Genomic DNA, 21,009 nt, shown 5'->3' with positions numbered 1-21,009 from the left:
AATGTAAAGTGTCAGTAGACTACCCCTACCAGGCTGTAAGTTATGAGCAATAAAGTTTTTACCTTCACCACCTCGACTATTATTAACGGACCTTCTCCTGCTGCGAGCAGGTCCCTTATAGTTCACCAGAGGATTTGATCTCTTTATTCGTCGAACGTTAACGTGGCTCCAAGGACGGCACGCACCCCCACAAATTATACATGAAAACAAGCGGATCAGCTGTGGGACACGTATTACTTTTCTAAACAGTCTGATTTACCGTAGCAAAATTGACAAAAAAACGTGTTCCACTAAATTTGCATAATTATCAGATATGTGCACATAATTATGTTTATTTATTTAGCAGATGCTTATCCAAATTGACTTAGAATTTATAACCTATAGGTCATGTTGTGATCTGTGGGGGAAACCCACGCATGCATGGGGAGAACACGCAACTCCACGCAGAAAGGCCGCAGCCGAGTTTCGAACCTGCAACCTTCGTGCTGCGAGGCAACAGTGCTACTCCGCCACCATGCAGCCCTAATTAGATAGCCTCTCTGATTTTATCTTTTTATTTTTTTGTACCGTAACTTCACCCAAACATTAATTTGTGCTGTTAACCCAACGTCACTCACAAATTATTTGGCCTCTGTAGCACAGGACCACTGTCTTGTGCCAGCAGGCTGGTCCCTTTTAAAATTTCTTCAGACATTTTCTAGTTATTAAAGCAGAAATCAAAGACAACAAAAATCACCATTTAAATATTTACTTAGTAAAATATTAAAGTAAAACAAAACTACATTAAATTATACAAGGGTGTTTTAAGTACCTAACTTTAAAATATTGTTGCTTCAACATAACATGATAAATACTGGTACCATTCTTTTTGAAACACAGACTTTCAAGTTGTAAAATGCGCTGCTACACCATAATAAAAAAGTGCACACATGAATGAATACAGTTTTTTTTTTGACACATCGTACACGATTAAATAAGACACCTGGACTAGTAAAATCATACAGGTTGTTTTTCTGTTGTAAAAATTTTGGCTGAAAAGGGATTTTTGGCACTTAAATGGATCTCAGAACATTCATAATGGTTAACAGCTCGGCCAGAATGTTCTCTCGGCATCAAGAGTCAATGTCACCTTTTGTTTTTTTACAAGTAGCTGAAGAAAAAAAGCATCCACAGTAACAAACGTCTGGCAGAAACCGCCAAGCTGTGTCTTCATCTTAGCTGATTGTGTGGCCGTACCTCTGTAAACAGATTAAGACACTGGAATGAAAAACCAAGCTGCAACTTGTAACCTGTTCCTTTTACACGCTTTAACACCAACTTTCAACCGACACTCCTATATACACTTCAGAATAAATTAATATTGCAATTTCTGTTATGTCTTTGAGTGTGTGTGTGTGTGTGTGTATTCTTGTCATCTTCAAATATCAAGCTTGCGAAGACTCATCCTGCTGAAGGAATCTCTGCAAATAAAAAAGAAAAAACTTAATACATACAAAAACTAAACATTTCATTTTCAGGTCTGAAATGATTTAAAGGTGGAAGAGATGATGCTTTTCTTGCTGTTCAAGCGAGCTACCTTTTAAAAATACACGATTCAAAGGTCCAACCCCTTTTCCCCTCAAGAGCCAGAGAACAGAAACATGCAACACTTGCTCCCGAGCCTTCAGAATTAAGTTTTCGACCCGCTGTTGGGACCTTTTCTGCTATAATTCCCAACGTCCTGTGTGGCTCCAGGGAGCACGGCACGCCCCACCCAGGCCAGACTCAGACCCACGGGCCAAACCGAGAACCAGAACTAATGGGAGTCTTGTGGTGACCTCCATGGCTGCAGGGGGCACGACACACACCCTGTATCCGACCAGGGAGCCCGTCCCGGGCCAGACCAGGAACCAGAGCTAAAAACAAGCAGTTTTTTTTAGCTTTCCTGGTTCATTCTTAAAGGTGTGGAACACTGAAAAAACATTTTATTGATTATTTCTGATCAGGCTGAACATGAAAATATTCTCCTACACCCATCTCCTGCATTAGCTTCTGATAGAAAATAGATGATGAAACTATAGGATTAGAAAATCCTGACAGATCTACATCACACTGTCACTTAACATTCATCTTGACTCACGACGGGGAAGGCTGTTGTTGGTTTAGCATTCAGAAAACAGCAGAGAATGTATCAGCTAGTAGAAGCTAACCATTAGCATTAGCACCTCCACCACACAGCAGAACTCCTTCATTCTTGTGGTCTTGTGTTATTTGTGGAGATGAAACGCCAGCGTTGCAAAGCAAACTGAGTCAGTGATAGAGTCGTGTTGCTGTTAGCTTAACAGAGATGTCCAAATATCAGGAACAAAAGACTCTAAATCCTGTTATATGGAGCTCTCCTCTGGTGTAGCAATCTGCTAGTTCATGAAACAGGTGCACCAGAGCTTTTCCCCCCCAGAGTACGACTTATAAGGCATTCATTCCTACTAGAGACCATTGCAAATTGAGTGACTAAATGATTGTTCCACACCTTTAACCTCAGAATCACGCTCGGTGAAATCAACAATCTGGGAAAACCAGTCGTGAAGAATGGGACGCCCACCACTTAAAACACCATGATTGGATGAGGTTTTTCCAGGATCGTACATTTCAGAAGTGATAAAAACATTTTTTTGGTCAGAATACACTAATTATTGGTTGTCATCAATATGTGAAGATCATTTCAAGCACAACATTTCCTTAAGTGCATATATAAAGAAAGAAATGGACCGTTTATATGTATGACAGCTGTTTTTAAACATTTCATCCTGTATCTCATACGCATGATGGGATTCCATTATGAGGATTAACAAACCAAGATATTTGAGTAAATGTAGTTTAGAACAAACATCATATTTCCCTGCAGTGACAATAATGATGTTTGTGGGCAGCTTTACTAAATACTCCGGTTTAGACTAAACTCAAAAACAATCCTTTGTGTATTTTCTTTCTAGCAGCTTTGAATTTGTTTCTTCAGTAACAAAAAGGCACGGGACACAAATGTGGTCTGGAAACTACCTTATCAAGCTGTCCGTTTGCTGCGTGAGTTTTACAAAAACAAAACAAAAACTCAGAAATTCACATCCAAAGGGGGGAAATCTCATTCACAGGAACCATGAAGTAAGTCACCTGTGCGAGTTGACCTGCAGGACAGGTTTGTAAAGCTGAGGGATCTTCCTGTTGATGAGCGGCTGCAGCGCCTCCTTCAGCCTGTGGTAATTCCTCTCAAGTTCCCTCTGGTACTCCTTCTGGTCCGGGCCAATCAGGCTCTTGTTTTTCCGCAGGGCGTCTTCGCACCTTTGGATTTGGAAATGTCAGGATAGGAATTTAAAAAATACTCTTAAATGTGTCCTAATTCAGGGGCAGGATCCGTGTAAAGACTCATCCTGCCCAGTGCACACGGGTGGAGTTCTTCATGGACCGCTACAACCGGAAGTGAGCAGCTATGAATTTAGACCGTTTTACCTCAATATGTATTCTCGCCCTTATTTGGTCAAGTGTCCTGTTGCAGTGGCAGTACTAAGCAGCAGAGGTGTGACCAAGTCACTGGTTTGCAAGTCACAAGTCTTTCCAGTCACGTCTTGAGTCAAAAACAACCAAGTCAAAGTTGAGTCCGAAGTCAATGATGTGGAAGTCCAAGTCAAGTCCAAGTCCTTAACTTTGAATTTTCAAGTCATATTCAAGTCATCTGTCCAACTTTGATTTAATCATGATGATAATAATTAAACTCCAGAAATAGTTTCTTAAAGCTTCGTTTATTTGCTAAAACAAGCAGGAAGTGCAACTGAACCTGATTATAAACAAAGAGCTGCTGCATTTGGCAGTAAATCAAACTCAGAACCAAGAATGATTCAGGATTTTTGTCCATGTCGTGCCACGTTTGTGCTACAATATCAAATGTGCTCAAGTCATTATCAAGACAACAGATGCAAGTCGATTCAAGTCGCAAGCCATTGGCGTCCAAGTCCGAGTCAAGTAGCAAGTCTTTATAGATTTAATCAAGTCAAGTCAGAAGTCATTAAAATAATGACTCGACTCTGACTCGAGCCCAAGTCATGTGACTCGAGTCCACACCTCTGCTAAGCAGAAGTTAAAACTGAACGATACAGGTGCCCATATGAGCTTGTTTGAAGGTTTTTCTAGACCTATTTAAAAAGAAATATACAAATGAAAAAAGCCTAACAACACAACCGCTTTAACTGTTCATTTTGTACCAGCAGATACAAAGATATTTAAAGAGCAAGTCACCCCCTACCAGAGTCTTACTCCACTCCCACTTCTTGTTTGAAAAATGCAACAAATGCCGTTTCCTGGCACACGGAGAGGGCGGAGCCGCTAACAAATACACACACACAGGCTCACAACGACATTGTGACATCACAATGTACCAGCTAATGTCACAGTGTACCTCTTAGCCAGTAGCAATGACAGATTTAAATTCTAATGTAGTGCTGAGGTTTTTTTTTACCTCAAGACGGTGCAACACTGATAGTTTTAGGTAGAATAATTAAAATTGAACTAAGATGCACTAAAGTGCCAAATTATTGACTACACATGTCTACAGCACAATTAGACCATCATTTGTATAGTTTATCAGCAAAATAGTTAATTTGGGGGTGACTTGCTCTTTAAACTTAAAACTAATCCTCTCCTGCTTCATCTGCCATCTCTACAATAGATTGTAATGAATCCTGGGGTAGCCTTTGCCAGTAAGGATACACCAGAAATTTAGGCAAAGCAAGAACAAATCGCAGCATTCTTTGAGTTTGGACAGCTTTAAACTGGCCTTAAAATGCGTCCTCGGCAAGATGCAGCCCCTGAATTTTGACACAGTCTCGGCTTTAACTGTAATTCAGTCCTCTGTGATCCATCCTTTACCTCTTTGTGAAGTCCTTAAAGCAGAGCCGTAGCTTGTTGTGGTGTCTGTACAGTTTGGGGTCACTGGGGATCTCTGACAGAAACACCTGAGCCACCTCCAAAGGCCCCTTAAAAGTACATACATTAGATTAGTAGCAGTCACTTTCCCAGAGCGTTCCAATCTTTTTTGTGTCTTACCTGGTTCACCGTCGTGCCCACAGATCCCTGTAAGACCATCTGTAGCATTTTAGCATCGGCCGGGTCCTGGTGGGTGGCAAAGGCCAACTCTTGAGTCTTCTTCTGCATGTCCTCTATAGCCACCTCTATGGGTGTGGAAATAATCTGCAACGGAAAAAAGGATTCATTCAAATGTCTTTGTTTTGTTTTTTATGCACCGATTAAAAGTTTCAGTAACCCTGCAGAACGGATCGCCCACCTCCTCTTTGTGGACGATGTTGATCCTGGTCTTGATATAAGGAAAGGCGTGCGACGTAGTGAGGATGGTCTTGCGTTTGAACTGCTCGTGCAGGTCTCCGTGTGCCCGTCCATCCAAGGTGAAAGGAGTGCAGTAGACAAAACGTCTCAGGTTGTAGTTCTTATCAAAGTAGGTGATGCGGTCTTTCATCTCGTAGGTGTCGAAGTACGGCTCCACGTACGTGATCTGGATAAACGCCTGCATACAGAAACGTTTCTCTAATTGTGAGGGTTTCTTATTTGATCTTAGCCAATAAAATCACAGGAATAAACGGTTTCGACGAATCTGACCTTATTAGGGTCCAGCTTGCACTTATCTACAGGGTTGGAGTCCTTGATGACCTCTACCTGATCCTCTCCAAATCGCTCCCCGTAGAAGCTCTGGCAGAAAAGAGAGGAGGGGCTTGTTGGTGGAAGGCGACATGATGCTCAGAGCTTAAAGAACCCTCAGCAGGACAACGAGCTTTCGTTTTACGCGTCACTGAGTTTACCTCAAGTCTGTGGGAGATTTCAGCCAGTTTGGTGATGGCAGGTTCTTTGTACACAAACTCCTGCTCGTCTAGATCCCCAAACTTGGAACCGTAAAACCCGACTCTGAAGTAAGTACCAAACATCCTCTTCCCGTTCTGAGAGCAGATCAAAGTGAGCGTTAGAGACACGCGCCATGGAAAAAGTGAGACAAAAAGATGATTCATTTAGAAACATATTCAGACAGTTGATTTAACACAGTTTGGGCTGTGATGAAAAGCTCTAGGATCCTACAACTTTGGAAAACCTTTGAAAACGATAAATCAGTAACACGTTAGCGGCACGTTCCTGGTCCTTATGCAGCAGAACCCAACATTACCTATTAAAACTTCCACAATTTTACATGATTTGTTTTTAGTTCATGTGGTTTGTTACGACCAAACGATGAACAAGTTGCTTTGAAAATTAGCCACTAATGTGTTACTAATCGGGCTATTCATGAGTATCGCTCCAGTGGAACGCTTCTTCCTGTTTTGTCCTTCTTTGAATGGCATCCACTGCAGGACCCTTTTCCCTGGAACATGAAAAAGTTCTTAAAATTGGTTTCGGTGGTTCTTGAGCCTCTTTGCAGCACTCTGATGACCAGAAACTGAATTTAATAGATTTTTTGATTAAGATTAGCACCAGTGGTCTCTACCCTTTTCACAGCCATAGCTGTTTAATGTGTTGGTAGCTCATGTAGGGCTAGCAGCTAGCTTTGTCAGGTTATTGACCAATAAAAAACAAAAGAAATTAAAGAATTTATCTTTTATGTTTGCATCATGGTGGAGCCTGGAAATAAAACGATAACATTTTTGGAAGGTGAAGCAAAGAGGTAAAACCAGAGTAAATATCAGCGTGGCCTACACTTGTTTGAAGGAGCTAAAGGAGGCTAAAAAATCTTGGACTGATGATGACCTGGCTTTGTTGGTACCAGACTTGTAAGTAATACAATTTTTTTGTCAAAAGTGTGGATCTTTTTACTTTGTGGCTTATTTAGTATCAGTTGGCTCCTGTTAGCATTAGCTTGTGGTTAGTGCTAGTAACAGCAGGCTGCTGCAGAGTTTTTTTTACTACACTTGTAATTCAGCTTTCAACCAGTTTGTGGGGGTGGCTATTGAATGTCACTTTCTAGGTTCATTATGTAGAAATAAAGTGAAAATGACATCCTGTGGTAAAATGTGGTTACTGCAACCACTTTAAACTCTGGAGCTTTTTTCCACCCATTGTCAAAATAAGTCGTCTGCGAAGCAATGTTAGCTCGCAGGAGACATGGCAACCCCACAGTCACTGATGGTAAACAGTAGTTACATCCCTCCTTCCTGTTTTGAAAGGAGAAAAACTGACTATTCCCACAGCCAGCTGGATATGAAATATGTTTCAGTATAACCTTCCTTCCAAAATGACTGAAACATTAGACTCTTGTGGGATTTTCTCATTTTATTCTTACATACTGCACCTTTAAGTTCAAACACAATGAATGTGTAAAACCATCGCAGGGACAGAAGTAGGAAGCATTAGGGCAAAGTTGTGAGGGAAATAAAAGGATCCAAACATATATAAATTAAATGTTCCCATCATATATACCCATCAACATTTACAAGTGTTTTTTTTTTCTAATCTTTGTGGAGTTCTGTTATGGAACTGATGAGAGTAATAACTTGAGTCGGATCTCTAAAGAGTCTGTACATAACATGTTTTATACATCTGTAAGGCAGCTGCTGTTTGTCTAACAGTGAACTGAAAGAGGGGAGGAAGGAAACCAGTATCAGAAACAAAAATGATGGAGAAGTATAACAGCTTTCCCCGTTTCTTATAGACAAGAGGACGTAAAAGTGCTAATAAACTAAACAAGAGGTAATCACCATCAAACGATCCCTAATATTCACACAATATTCCAAATGATGCAACATCAACTCAGACTCAGGTGGCAAAAGAACTATAACGGCAAAAACTCACTACCCCTACCCCCATCCCACACCACCACCAAGTGTTAACAGGTGGGTCAATGTGTGTGTGTGCGTGTGTGTGTGTGTGTGTGTGTGTGTGTGTGTGTGTGTGTGTGTGTGTGTGTGTGTGTGTGTAATATAAATTTAAATGAGAAAATTTTAAGATACTGAAAGGAACCAATTCTTCAGGATGAATTAGAATAAGACAGAAATCATTTATTGTTCTTTTGAAGGTGCAATTTGTAGGAATGACGTACTGTGGTCAAATGTTGGTACTACAGTTCATTTTTTCAATCACAAAAATCACTTTCTCACTGCCGTTTCGTGAGTTTCATGGCTGTTGCCAGTTACGGATCAGCACCAGAAAATTCTAGATGACAAGCAAGACGAGTCATACGCAGTAAGCTGGTAAGTGGATGAATACGTTGTTATATCTGGTGTTAGCACTCTTGAGTGTTTTACTGTAGGGAGCACTTACTACACTTATTATGGCAATTTGCCTCCAGCATTGAAGGAAGTGTGGTTATTTGCCGTCCATCTGTTAGCATGCTGTTATTGTACTTAACGGCTCATTAAAGGAAGTAAAATGCAATGATTAACTCATTAATCACTTCACACACACACATATTACTGTAATATTGAGTAGATGGTAATAAAAAAACGTAGCTTGAGATATTTTGAGCCATTTGCTTCTGCTTCGTTAGCATTGTTAGCTCAACATTAGCCTCTAGCCTTCTTCACCAAATATTAGAGTAAAACAAAAAATGTTGTGGCTTCTTCTGGAGCTTTTTGCATGCTGGTGTCAAATTACAAATGTCGATGCTGTGGCGTTAGCTCACTGCAGATTCATCGATCTCACTGATTGTAATGTAAACAGTACCTATGTCCCCCAGCTGGCTGAGAATGAAACCTGTTTCAATGTAACCATCCTTCCAACATGGCTGAGACATTAGACTGCGTTGTGATTATTTCATTGGCAAACTTACAAATTGCACCTTTAAACTTGTTTGAAAAACTCTGATTAAGACGTTGTGTCAATGCCCTGAGAACTAAGGCACTTACCACAAGACACAATTAATTAAAGTAGGAAGGAGGGGTCAGCAACCGAGGAAATCAAAAAGGAGAAAACAGAACACAATTTTTTTGATCAGGACTGGGTTTCCCCACAAAATTCAAAAATCAACAGAAACCAACACACAACAGCAACAAAACCTTTACTGATTTTGAAAAAGAAAACAAATGTGTTAAGGATCCAAACCATGCAAAAGGCAGACATGTGTCAAAAGTTAAAAAAGAGAAAAATTAAACAAAGATCCACAGCCTCTAACGTACCATGCACCATTAGTGCATCTCCAAATAATGAAACAAGAACCCTACCAGTTCATGCAGCAAACCATAGGAATTCAGAGGTTAATACTGTTAACACAATGACAGCATGGATGAGAAAAATCAGGGGTCGATTTAGTTTAAACAAGGGGAAAAATGAATCAAATCCAAAAGAGAAAAATCAACTGAAAGGTTACGGTTAGTTGAGCCCTCATTGTGGGGAAAACAAAATAAAACTAAATAAATCAATTTGGTTCCAGCTTCAACCCAAACTTTCCCCCACCTTTGTTTTTAAAGGGTTTCATGTGTGTGTGGCATCAATGATCCACATCAGAAGCTAACAGCTAACCTTTATGTATAAAAGGTGCACTGAAATCGAGCCCTGTGCATGAAGATGAGATGAGATGTGACAGCAGACAGGAGTGTGTGTCAGACAGAAGTTTGCGGATGGTGCAGGTGATGCATTTACGTAGACTTTAGTCATTAGTGTCACATGGTGGCTGCCATGCACAGCCTCTCAGCGCTGTCGTGTGTAAAAACAGCAGGAGCTCCTCCTGCACAAGACGAGGAGGGAGGAGACAGGAAAGCGGCGCAGGGTCGTGCTGACTGTTCAGCAGACGTCCCTGGCGGGGCAGACAGTTAACCGTGTCTGCAAATGTTAATGAATTCAATGAATGAAGTAAAGCAGGGAGCAAAAAAAAAGATGCCTTCAGCTAGCAAATAAAAAGATGAGTGAATAAAAACATGAGCAGGGCCAAGCAGGAACTATTTAACCACCTACCTCCCAGCCAGTACTCTGTGTAACAAAGAGAATACAAGACATGTGAAGACAAGACATTTATGAGTAGCGTGTCCACACGAGGACACGGTGAGGACAATAAAGCTTTTTTAAACTAGAGAACAGAGCGCCTGTTCTTATACAACACACGTAAACAAACAGCGCTATCCATGAAGAACTCTGTTGGGTCACCGGATAACCCTACTAGCCAGATGACTGGAAACGTCTCCATGGTAACCTGATGTCCTCACTATGAGCTACACAACTGGCTTTCCCCCAAAACGGTCTCAAAAAAACAGCATCAGGTAAAAAATATCTAAATGGACAAAAGACATCATGCAACATCGTGTCTGAGTGGAGGCTGGTCTCAGAGCTCGGGTCTGGGGAAGGTGCAGGTTCTGCTACCTCGTTCCTAAACAGCGGGTCTGTGTGAAAAAAGTGCTCTGAATGTAAAGTTCAGAGTTTTCCAGACATAAACTACTTAAAACGTTTGTTAAACGGCCTCGGCGTGACCTCACACCGATACTTTTATCTGATTCTTATCTAAACTCTGCCAGATAACCATCCGTGTGTGTTGTGGATTTACCTGATGGACTATTTTGCTAAAGGCTTCCTGTAGTTTACCGTGGATGGTGGATAACTTCTTTGCATCCCTGTTGGCTTCGTGTATGGGGATCAGTACCTTGTAGACTTCATTCACTGCCTCATACATGCCGGCCTGGAGGGAAGAACAACCCCGCCGTGACTAAACTACAATCAGACACCCAAACATGACTGTTCATGATGAGAGAAGTGAAAAGATCACACATATTCCAACACCCTTCGCTCACCATGGAGAACGAGGCAGCGGCCTGCTCCAGGAGACCCACGAGACCGATTTCAGTGAAATACTTCCCCGAGCAGATGCCCTCCTCATCTGGCGACACCACGTCGTCAGATACTGCGGACTCCTCCAGCACGTTGGAGGAGATATTCTGCAGCACATTCGTACATCACACACCGTGTCCGCTGGCTTTGTTTTACTTCTCCGGCTCACGTTTCTCCCTACAGATGTTCCTACCTGGAAAGTGACGCAGCCTACAGGGAGATACTTGCGGTCTTCCAGCATGCTCAGGTATTCTGCCACTAGAGCGGCGCTGTGCACCAGACACTGAGCAGCTTCAGCGTGGTTATTCCTCTCCGAGTGTTTTCCAGCCATGTTCTGGAGCCACGTTAGCCTCAGGTCTGGAGAGGTCTGGTATCCTTTTGCAATCCTAAAGGTCAACACAGACACAAGGATATAACCAGAGGAGGCAGAGGGTAAACTCTTTATTATTGTTACAATCAAGAAATGTAACTTCTGCACATCCAACTGTACATCTCCTTTAAGTCTCATGAGATGTCTAAGCTGCAGCTGTTACACACCTGCTTAGACTCTATCAAAACCTGGATGGCTGGGAGCTTTCTACAGCTGAATGAAGATAAGACTGAGATCCTCATCTGTGCCCCAGACAAGCTGGTTCCCAAAGTCAGAGACTCTCTTGTTCAGCTTGCTTCCCACACCAAACCTTCTGTCAGGAATCTTGGTGTGACCTTTGACCCAGTTCTCACCCTGGATTCTCATGTCAGTTCTCTTGTTCGCTCTTCCTTCTTCCATCTCAGGAACGTTGCTAAGCTGAGTCCCATTCTGTCTCGCTCTGAACTTGAGACCGTTATCCACACCTTCGTCTCCTCACGCTTAGACTACTGTAACTCTCTTTTCACGTGTCTGAGCAGAACCTCCCTGAACCGTCTACAGGTGGTTCGGTTGCCAGCCAACTTCAGGGTTCATTTCAAGATCCTGGTTCTGGTCTATAGGGCCTTACATGGACAAGCACCATCTTACATTGGTGATCTTCTCAGTCCCTACACCCCCAGCAGGTCCCTGAGGTCCAGTGACCAAAGCCTACTGGTTGTGCAGCACCAGGCTAAAGACCAAAGGTGACAGATCATTTGCTGCTGTGGCCCCCAGACTCTGGACCTCTCTCCCCCTGAGCCTGAGATCAGTGGACTCAGTGGTCTCCTTTAAAAAGCAGCTGAAGACTCACTTGTTCAAGCTGGCTTTTGTATGACCTTCTTCACCACTCTCTCTTTATTCTGCTCTCCCCACCTATTCCACCTTCCTCAGGATCCACTGATTTCCCTCTTTCCTGTTCACTCTCTCTCTTTCTTAACATTGTCTTTTAATCACAATTGTCTATTTTTGCTCATTTTAAATATATTTTAAACATTTTCTAAATTCTTTTTTATATTTTTACATTTTTTTGTTTTTGTGAAGCGCCTCGTGATTTTTATCTTGAGAGGCGCTATAGAAATGATATTTTCTTCTTCTTCTTCTAACTTCATTTGAACTTTGTTTGTGGCCACCAGAGGTGGGTCATATTTAACATTCTTCTTCCCCGTTTCATTTACTACAGAGCGTGTAACGCTCGCGTGGGTCATGCAGCTCTGAATTATTTAAGTTGTGAAGGCAAACATGGCTGGAATATCAAAGTATTCACTCATATCAGCGAGTAGGGAAAGATACTAGGGTTGGGCGATGGGACGAATTATGCGACCATCGGTGATGGGCTGAGTCGTCATGGTTGCTTTTTAGGGGTGTAACGGTACGCTAAAATCGTATTTGGTTTGGTTCGATTAATTTTCGGCACATTATTATTATATTTATTTATTCAATAATATCTGAAGTGGCTCCTATAGCGAGCCGAACCAGGTGTCATCACAGGCTGCTGATCCAGCATGATGTCTTTAATTATTTCACACTTTACTTGTGCAGCTATGAGAGTCACGTTCATACAGACAAGTGTTGTGTTTGACTGATGCTCCGCGCTTTTATTTCTGCAGCCAGCCTCAAAAACTCTCCTCACACCGCCCTTAAAACTCATATTAAATTACGAGCTTCCTCCACACAGTATTTTATGTTGTAGGATGAAAACGTTACATCAATTGTCACGGGGAAAATTCAACAGACATGTTTGTTTACATATTTGCCGCTGTGTGGTGGCAGTGTGAGAAGGGAAGGAGGGGCGACGCTCAGTTCAGCGTCTCTACGGGCTCCAGTAGCAGCGACTGCCAGCTGGTTTGATCCGCTCTAAAAGGCGTTGATCAGAATTTGCAGATCACATTTTTTAAACAGATCAGGCACGTGCAGCCATCATGTGTCACTGAATTCAGCATTTGTGCAGAAACTTGCCTAGGAACGTTTATCCGCTGCTCTTAAATCACGCAAATAAAAATTTATTATTTAAAGGGACTTTACGGAGTTTTGAATTTTTATGCTCGCGATTACCCCCTCAGGCCAAAAGCGTAACGGCAGCTTCAATACTGCAATACTGCTTCAATACGGCAGCTTCAATGCTGTACGTGCACACTCCTTAACGAAAATAACAGCTGAGACAGTCCCTTGTGCGTGTGTGTGTGTGCGTGCGTGCGTGTGTGTGTGTGCGTCAATTCTTTAAAAATCCTGCCATGTGAATTCATGGATTTTTTTTTCACATTCTGTCTCTCACAGTTGAAGTGTACCTATGAAGTAAATTACTGACCTCTGTCATCATTTTAAGTGGGAGAACTTGCACAATCGGTGGCTGACTAAATACTTTTTTGCCCCACTGTATATATATTATATCAATATTATCAATAGAAACTATATACATGACAAATGGTAAATGGCCTGTATTTGATATAGCGCCTTCTAGAGTCCTGGAACCCCCCAAGGCGCTTTACAACACAATCAGTCATTCACACATTCACACACTGGAGGGGATGAACTACAATGTAGCCACAGCTGCCCTGGGGCGCACTGACAGAGGCGAGGCTGCCGAGCACTGGCGCCACCGGTCCCTCCGACCACCACCAGCAGGCAAGGTGGGTTAAGTGTCTTGCCCAAGGACACAACCACAGCGACAGACTGAGCGGGGCTCGAACCTGCAACCTTCCGATTACGGGGCGAGCACTTAACTCCTGTGCCACCGTCGCCCCCATGTACATGGACATCTTCTCTTTTTAGAGAATATATAGATTTTTTTTAAAACAGGAGATATTGTCCAGTCCTGTTGGGGATGATTAACAAAAGCTTGTTTAGTTCCTTGTGTGGCCGTTACCTGTACATGAGATCTACCAACATCTCAGGATCTTCTTGATGCTCTTTCATCTTCACTGTGTCTGACAGGATCATGTGTAAATTAAACACGAGGTCTTGGACCTGGGAACAAAACGATAGAGCTTAAGAGAAATAACTATAAAACATCAGGGTTTGGTGCTAAAACTGAGCGACGAGATGAGAAAAGTAGCCAAAAAGCTCAGGGATGAATCTGATTTTCTGCTCTCGCACATGAACGACTAATTAAAACCTGGTCAGGTAAATTAGAACCTGGTCTGGGAACGTGGTCTCTCGGAGTTCCAGGTCCTCCTCCGCGTAGGTTAGAATGGTCTTCAGAGACCGCCGCAGGAACTCTTCATTAAAATTCTGGGATGTTCCCACCAGTGAGGACAGAGACATGGTCACCTGCATCTTCACTCTTGCAAAGTTCTAAAGACCAGAAGAAAAAAAAGATGATTGTATAGCAGTTTATTTATTTGTATCAGGGCTTTAGAGGATATGTTGTAATGTACACCTTTTATCAGGGCTGTCAACTTTTGAACATTTCAAAGAGTGATAAGGGGTCATGGAGTTGGGAGCGAGCGGGGTGGGGGGGGTGGGTGGGGGGAATTAATATTGCTCCACATTTTATTGATTTATTTCTACTCTGTACGGAAGAGGATTAGAGCCACTGACAAGAAAAAAAGAATGAGAATTCTTACTTTTAATCTCGGAATTCTGACGGAATTCTGGGAAAAAAGTCAGAATTTTGTTTCTTTTCTTCTTTTTGTTTCTTTTCAGTGGCCCTAATCCTCTTCCGTACCTCTGACTCTACAGAGGAAACTGACCTTTGTTTAATACAAATTATCTTTTCGTGAGGACAATTTAACATCCAATTCTCCTGAACTTCTTCACATTATCCATCCATCCATCCATCCATCCATCCATCCATCCATCCATCCATCCATCCATCCATCCATCCATCCATCCATCCATCCATCCATCCATCCATCCATCCATCCATCCATCCATCCATCCATCCATCCATCCATCCATCCATCCATCCATCCATCCATCCATCCATCCATCCATCCATCCATCCATCTATCTATCTGTCTATCATCTATCTATCTATCTGCAGTAAAGAGTTACAGCTACATGTCACAAACGTCACACAGGAACTTTTAATTATAATTAATGTAATTTTTTAATTCCATCTAGGGGGGTGGGCAGTATCACGTCATTCATAATATTACCAGCTTATTATTTCCTTCCAAGTAAAAAAAATCTATCATGTTAAGCTAACTTCATGGTGAAATTGCATCCACTAAACAGAGGATTATGTTCATGTGGGTCATCAGCATGAAGTTAATGAAGTTATCAAAGAAACCATGGCTGGAATCAGTTTGACCTGTAATCTGTGTCTCTAGGTGTGTGTGCTGCTGTAATGAGAGGATGTCCCCACTGTGGGACTAATAATATTTACTCTATTATTTTATATTAATTCATATCAGCCAGTAGGGGAAAAATGTTTGAGGAATTTTGGTCTTTCCAGGCTTCCGTACCAGTAACCTGGTTATGGAGGAGGGGGTTCGTCTCACAAACAGGAAAAGCCCACTGGCGTCACCAACTAATGTAGGAGAGGGAACATGTGAGTGAGTCACCACCGTAGGAAGCCCAGCTTTCTGTGAGCGAGAGTAGCGAGCGATCGGTCAGAGACAGATCGCTCGCTACTGATAAATGTCTCTGTCTCATGCCCGTCCCATCAACAGTAGGTGGAACTCACCGCTCCGCCCATCTCACAACCAGAAAAAGGCACATCGGCTTGGATTATACAGATGGGATTATGTGTGTGAAATAATGCCAGTTAAATTATTACTTAAGTGTTATTTGTGTGCATGTTGTTCAGTAGCTAATGCTATAATTAATATAATCAGGTTTTTTCTGGCCCTAAAAACTGTTTGTAGTTGAATCTCAGATTGAGGAGGAGCAATGTGGTTTTCGTCCTGGCCGTGGAACTGTGGACCAGCTCTATACCCTTGCAAGGGTGATGGAGGGGGCATGGGAGTTTGCCCAACAAATCCACATGTGTTTAGTGGCTTTGGAGAAGGCTTATGACCGTGTCCCCAGGGGCACCCTGTGGGGGACGCTCCAGGAGTATGGGGTGGGTGGCTTTCTGTTAAGGGCCATTCAGTCCCTTTACCAGAGGAGCGTGAGTTTGGTCCGCATAGCCGGTAGTAAGTCTGACCTGTTCCCGGGGAGGGTTGGACTCTGCCAGGGCTGCCCTTTGTCACCGGTTCTGTTCATTACCTTTATGGACAGAATTTTTAGGTGCAGCCGTGGTGTGGAGTGTGTCGAGTTTGGAGGCAGGAGAATCTCGTCTCTGCTTTTTGCGGATGATGTGGTCCTCCTAGCTTCATCCAGCTCTGATCTTCAGCTCTTGCTGGGTAGGTTCGCAGCTGAGTGTGAAGCGGCTGGGATGAGGATCAGCACCTCCAAATCTGAGACCATGGTTCTCGACCGGAAAAGGGTGGCTTGCCAACTCTGGGTTGGGGGAGAGGTCCTACCTCAAGTGGAGGAGTTTAAGTATCTCGGGGTCTTGTTCACGAGTGAGGGTAGGAGGGATCGGGAGATCGACAGGCGGATTGGTTCGGCATCTGCAGTGATGCGGATGCAGAGCCGATCTGTCGTGGTGAAGAGGGAGCTGAGCCAGAAAGCCAGGCTCTCGATTTACCGGTCGGTCTACGTCCCAATCCTCACCTATGGTCATGAGCTTTGGGTAATGACCAAAAGAACGAGATCGCGGATACAAGCGGCCGAAAAGAGTTTCCTCCGTAGGGTGGCCGGGCTCAGCCTTAGAAATAGGGTGAGGAGCTCTGACATTCGGGAGGGACTCGGAGTAGAACCGCTGCTCCTCTGGATCGAGTCAGTTGAGGTGGTTTGGGCATCTGGTCAGGATGCCTCCTGGACGCCTCCCTGGGGAGGTGTTTTGGGCATGTCCGGCCGGCAGGAGGGCCCCGGGTCGACCCAGGACACGTTGGAGAGGTTACATCTCCAATCTGGTCCGGGAACGCCTTGGGGTCCTGCCGGAGGAGCTGGTGGAGAAGGCCTGGAGCTCCCTAGTTGGGATGCTGCCCCCGCGACCCGGACTCGGATAAGCGGAGGAAGACGACGACGACCTACAAACTGTGCGTGATGCGCGTTTGGGGCGCGCAGGCGCTAGTTTAGCACGAGAGATTGGAGGTGTGGCGTGAGAGCGTGTGCAGAGGGTCAAATGCGTGTGTCTCACTCTCAGTGCGTGAGAGTTGGCAGCCCTGCCTATTATAATATCATTTGGTGGACGTAGGCTTAGCAGCTGTACTCACATTCCCAATCTCAAAGTTCTGTCTCATGAGGAGGTAGAGGGAGGCGCTGGCGTGGGACCTGATGGTACTGATGCTACTGCTGCAGCTCCTCAGAAGTCTCAAACACAGATCTGCACACTGCTCCGTCTCCTCCTCAAACAGAAGTTCAGGAAACTGCACAAGCAAAGTCCAATTTAAACAGTCAGACAATTTAACCCTAACTCTATTCTTACCACTGAATCCAGATTTTAAGTGACATCAAGCCGTTAGAAGTCTAACCTTAGAAACCAGGGCTCTTTGTGTGGCAAAACAGTGCTGAAGGTAGAGGGCGCTCTGGTTGCAGGCCATGCTGTGGAGCAGCACCTTCAGCACCCCACCCAGGATGCTCTCCTTCGACTCCGTCACTGAAACCGTCTGCAAGGAAAAAGGGTGTATGAAACAGATTTAAAGAGCAGCCATACAATCTGAACAAAGAGCCCTATTTAAAGTATCAATGGCTGTGATTCTGTGGGTTTTGTTTGCATACCTGTACAATTATCTCCAAAGTATCAAGAATGATCAGGTTGGCCTCAGTTGCAAGGTTCCCATCAATCAGGGCTTCATGTTCCAGCTCGGCCCTCGTTCTACGAAAACAGAAAAGAGACATTTCACTAGGTGGGCTGCAGCGTTTGAGCCTTAAATCAAGCTGGTCGCAGCATTCAGTGTACCACACATGAAGACAGATACACACGACGGAAATGATGAAACTCCAAATTGTGCAAACATTTTTAACTGATTTATTCTGAGTTTCAGAAGAGTCAGACTTTCTGGGAGACATTAAAACTGGTCTTGAGCGATCACCCTTCACCCTTTATGACCTGACCAAGGCAGCAAATTATGAAGTGTGTGATTAAAGAAATATACAAAGCAGAAGGTTAAGGAGCAAGTGGAAATACTGATAAAACTATCTCCAGCATGAGAACACCTGAAAGTCTGGTCTTAAGACAAGAACACAAGAAACTGAAAAGGGACCTGAGACATGCATCATCTGCCTTAAAGCAGAAACCCTCCGACGACACCATCTAGAGGTGGGAAAATGTATCGCACCTTAAGCCCCTCTTCCTACTTCTGCGATTACAGCTGGAAGCAACTCCTCTCATTCGAGAACGTGTACCTATAGCTGGGCTACAGACCTAAACCATGTTTTACTGATATTATTCTGACATTATGGTGTTTATTCATATATAGACATTTTAAATACTTACTAGTCCATAATCTTTATGTTATTATGTGTCCAAAATGACTCACACATAAGAAATGTTGTCAACTCTGCATTGGTCTAGGTACAGGGTATCTGCAGGTTTAAGGGAGCCAAATTTAAGACTTTTTAATAACTTTTTTAAGGCCACTTTGACCAAATTTAGACTATTTTTAAAATAAAATTTAAGCTATAATTTCCAGCGATTGCCTGGAACCGGTGCTAACGACGTCACAAACGTGGGATTAGCCATCCAGTTACCATTAAACTTGCACTTTCCCATGGCGCAAGCTCCTACTAGCTTAACCAGCTAATGTGCTCATCTAAAAATAGCCCCCTTTCACAACCAGCTGAATGTGTACGGTTCCGCTTACGCCAATATCATACACAAAAAATGCTGAACACTAACTAGACATTCACAAAAATTTTATAGAAATAAAATACCTTTGTTTATTGGGTCTTTGGTAATTTAAGACCTTTGGAAACTGTATTTAAGGAGTATTTGTCATTTTGAAGGATTTTTAAGGCCTTCAATTTGGAAAAACTAACTTAAAACTTTTTAAGGACCCGCGGATACCCTGTAGGCATTTCAGCAAAAGCCTGCACACACTCCGATCAACATCTGTAAGCAGATGTCTAACACTATTGGCTAGTGCTGAGTGGCGCTTGATTCTAACTGCATGGGGCTCTGAGGGACACAGTGAGGGTTTACCAAAAAGAACAAGACATATTGTCAACAAATTATCAAAGTAGAGGGTATTTGCTCTTTTAGGGATTTCTTTAAAATCCTACATAATCCCTAAAAGGGATTAGACTCTGGATTGCTGCTTTGCCCCAGACTTTCCACTGAATGTGTAAGCGGGGCGTAACGTAATAAACATGTTTTACCCGTGAGCTCCCTTACCACCAAGAGCTTTTCAAATGCAAAATGGCATTGATGGCATTCCGTGCAGCTGGTCCTGTGAGGTCATGAAATCCCCAGAGAATTACAAGATCACACGTGATTTCTGTAGTTAACATGATAACAAGGAAGGAGAAAGGTGGCAGCATGTATCCAAAAAGGTTTGTTGTTTATTTTTTGTTTTGTTTACCCCGGCTACGGAGGTTTCACTGGAAATGATGTACGTTTCTTTACTAGTTAAAAGGGACTTTACAGACTTTTGAAATTTTCTGCTCGCGATTGCCCCCTCAGGCCAAAAGCGTAACGGCAGCTTCAATAGTAGGCTCGTGCACGAGGCACGCATGCTGTACGTGCACACTCCTTAACGAAAATAACAGCTGAGACAGTCCCGTGTGTGTGTGTGTGTGTGGCCCGGAGGACAGAGGACAGGAGAACGTGCAGCTAATTAATTAAATAATTTGGTTCTGTACCTTTCTCTTCAGCACACCCGACAAAGGTTTAAGATGGGTCAGTCCTCCTGCATGCTCAGATCATTCCCTTCCCTTGCTTGAAAAATTGTTCCAAAATGAAAGTTGAACCCACATCTTTTTTATCTGTGAATTCAAAGCCGTTCGGCGAGTCTCAAATAAAAATTTGGGCATCTTTCTGTAAAAAAATATACCATTAATGTAAAAAATAAACTCTAAATGAACAATGTTCACACCCGGAATCGAACCCAGGTCTTCTGCACGAGAGTCCGACATCTTACTCGGTGAGCTAAAGCGCCAGTGACGTCTTCTGTATCTGTAACATTTATATCCTTGAGTACAGCTGAAACAACGTTCAAAGAACGGTTCGAAGCGAAAATGGCTATTTTGTTGCTAATTTGCAGGAAATATCTAGAAGAAAGTTCTACAGAAAGTAGCTAAGGGTCCTCAGAAATGTAGCTAGGTTCATCACTAGGCAACAAAGTCGCTGAGTTGGCACTGCCTCACTCTCTGTTGCTAAAGCTACGGATAGCAAATGCTACGGGCGATGCCTGAGCGTGAACGCGCATGAAGCAGCCTGCTCGACCCGAGCATCTCTCTTTTTCTGTGATTTTACAGAAAAACAGGCAATCACAGTAAAAATGCCAGGGCTCATTCTACAGGACCAGGGCATTGCAGGAGAATGTATGAAGAAGATATTTATTATTTCTATACATGCTTTGGCTGTCAAACTTCCATAATGTCCCTTTAAACAACTGAAAGTTTGTATGTGACATTTATTTTGAAAGTTCCTGGAGGTTTAACACCGCCTTCATGTTTGACTTTTTGTATGGCCCGATCTGAATTGTTGAGTTTGACGCGTTCTGGAAGCGTAGCGAGTTAAGAGTAAGCAACGTGTACCTACACTTCAGAGGTGCTTCTGAAACACTTCACGGCCGGTAGAAACACACCCATCCACTAAAACTGCAGCTAATTTTTGCGTACTACATTTCGTGGCTGTTACGCAACACTTACTTGTGCAGTGGAAATGCCCGGTGAGTGCATGACGAATGGAA

General features: G+C 43.1%; 1 protein-coding gene across 20 annotated transcripts in view; it reads right to left on the bottom strand.

The window, feature by feature from the left end:
- Positions 1 to 1,405: 1,405 nt before the first annotated feature.
- dock7 (dedicator of cytokinesis 7) overlaps positions 1,406 to 21,009 on the bottom strand; it is a 75,525-nt gene continuing 55,921 nt past the window's right edge. For 14 of the 20 annotated variants that reach the window (XM_054752100.2, XM_054752102.2, XM_054752105.2 and 11 more), the window contains 16 exons: positions 17,876 to 17,972; positions 17,629 to 17,763; positions 17,371 to 17,523; positions 14,297 to 14,455; positions 14,028 to 14,128; positions 10,970 to 11,162; positions 10,740 to 10,883; positions 10,496 to 10,627; positions 9,913 to 9,927; positions 5,841 to 5,966; positions 5,641 to 5,730; positions 5,312 to 5,548; positions 5,074 to 5,217; positions 4,897 to 5,003; positions 3,148 to 3,315; positions 1,406 to 1,460 (listed from right to left, as the gene is read on the bottom strand). In XM_054752100.2, coding sequence (XP_054608075.1) covers positions 1,418 to 1,460; positions 3,148 to 3,315; positions 4,897 to 5,003; positions 5,074 to 5,217; positions 5,312 to 5,548; positions 5,641 to 5,730; positions 5,841 to 5,966; positions 9,913 to 9,927; positions 10,496 to 10,627; positions 10,740 to 10,883; positions 10,970 to 11,162; positions 14,028 to 14,128; positions 14,297 to 14,455; positions 17,371 to 17,523; positions 17,629 to 17,763; positions 17,876 to 17,972 — 2,044 coding nt within the window. In that variant the 3' untranslated portion in view covers positions 1,406 to 1,417. Of the gene's footprint in view, positions 1,461 to 3,036; positions 3,057 to 3,147; positions 3,316 to 4,896; positions 5,004 to 5,073; positions 5,218 to 5,311; positions 5,549 to 5,640; positions 5,731 to 5,840; positions 5,976 to 9,912; positions 9,928 to 10,495; positions 10,628 to 10,739; positions 10,884 to 10,969; positions 11,163 to 14,027; positions 14,129 to 14,296; positions 14,456 to 17,370; positions 17,524 to 17,628; positions 17,764 to 17,875; positions 17,973 to 21,009 lie in introns of all 20 variants that reach the window. The other 6 variants (XM_054752101.2, XM_054752104.2, XM_054752110.2 and 3 more) reach the window with 2 other exon arrangements.

This window comes from Nothobranchius furzeri, chromosome 8 (assembly GCF_043380555.1).
Source record: "Nothobranchius furzeri strain GRZ-AD chromosome 8, NfurGRZ-RIMD1, whole genome shotgun sequence".
NCBI lineage: Eukaryota > Metazoa > Chordata > Actinopteri > Cyprinodontiformes > Nothobranchiidae > Nothobranchius > Nothobranchius furzeri.
Note: the sequence above shows the minus strand (reverse complement) of the source record. Positions and strands in the feature narration are given on the sequence as shown.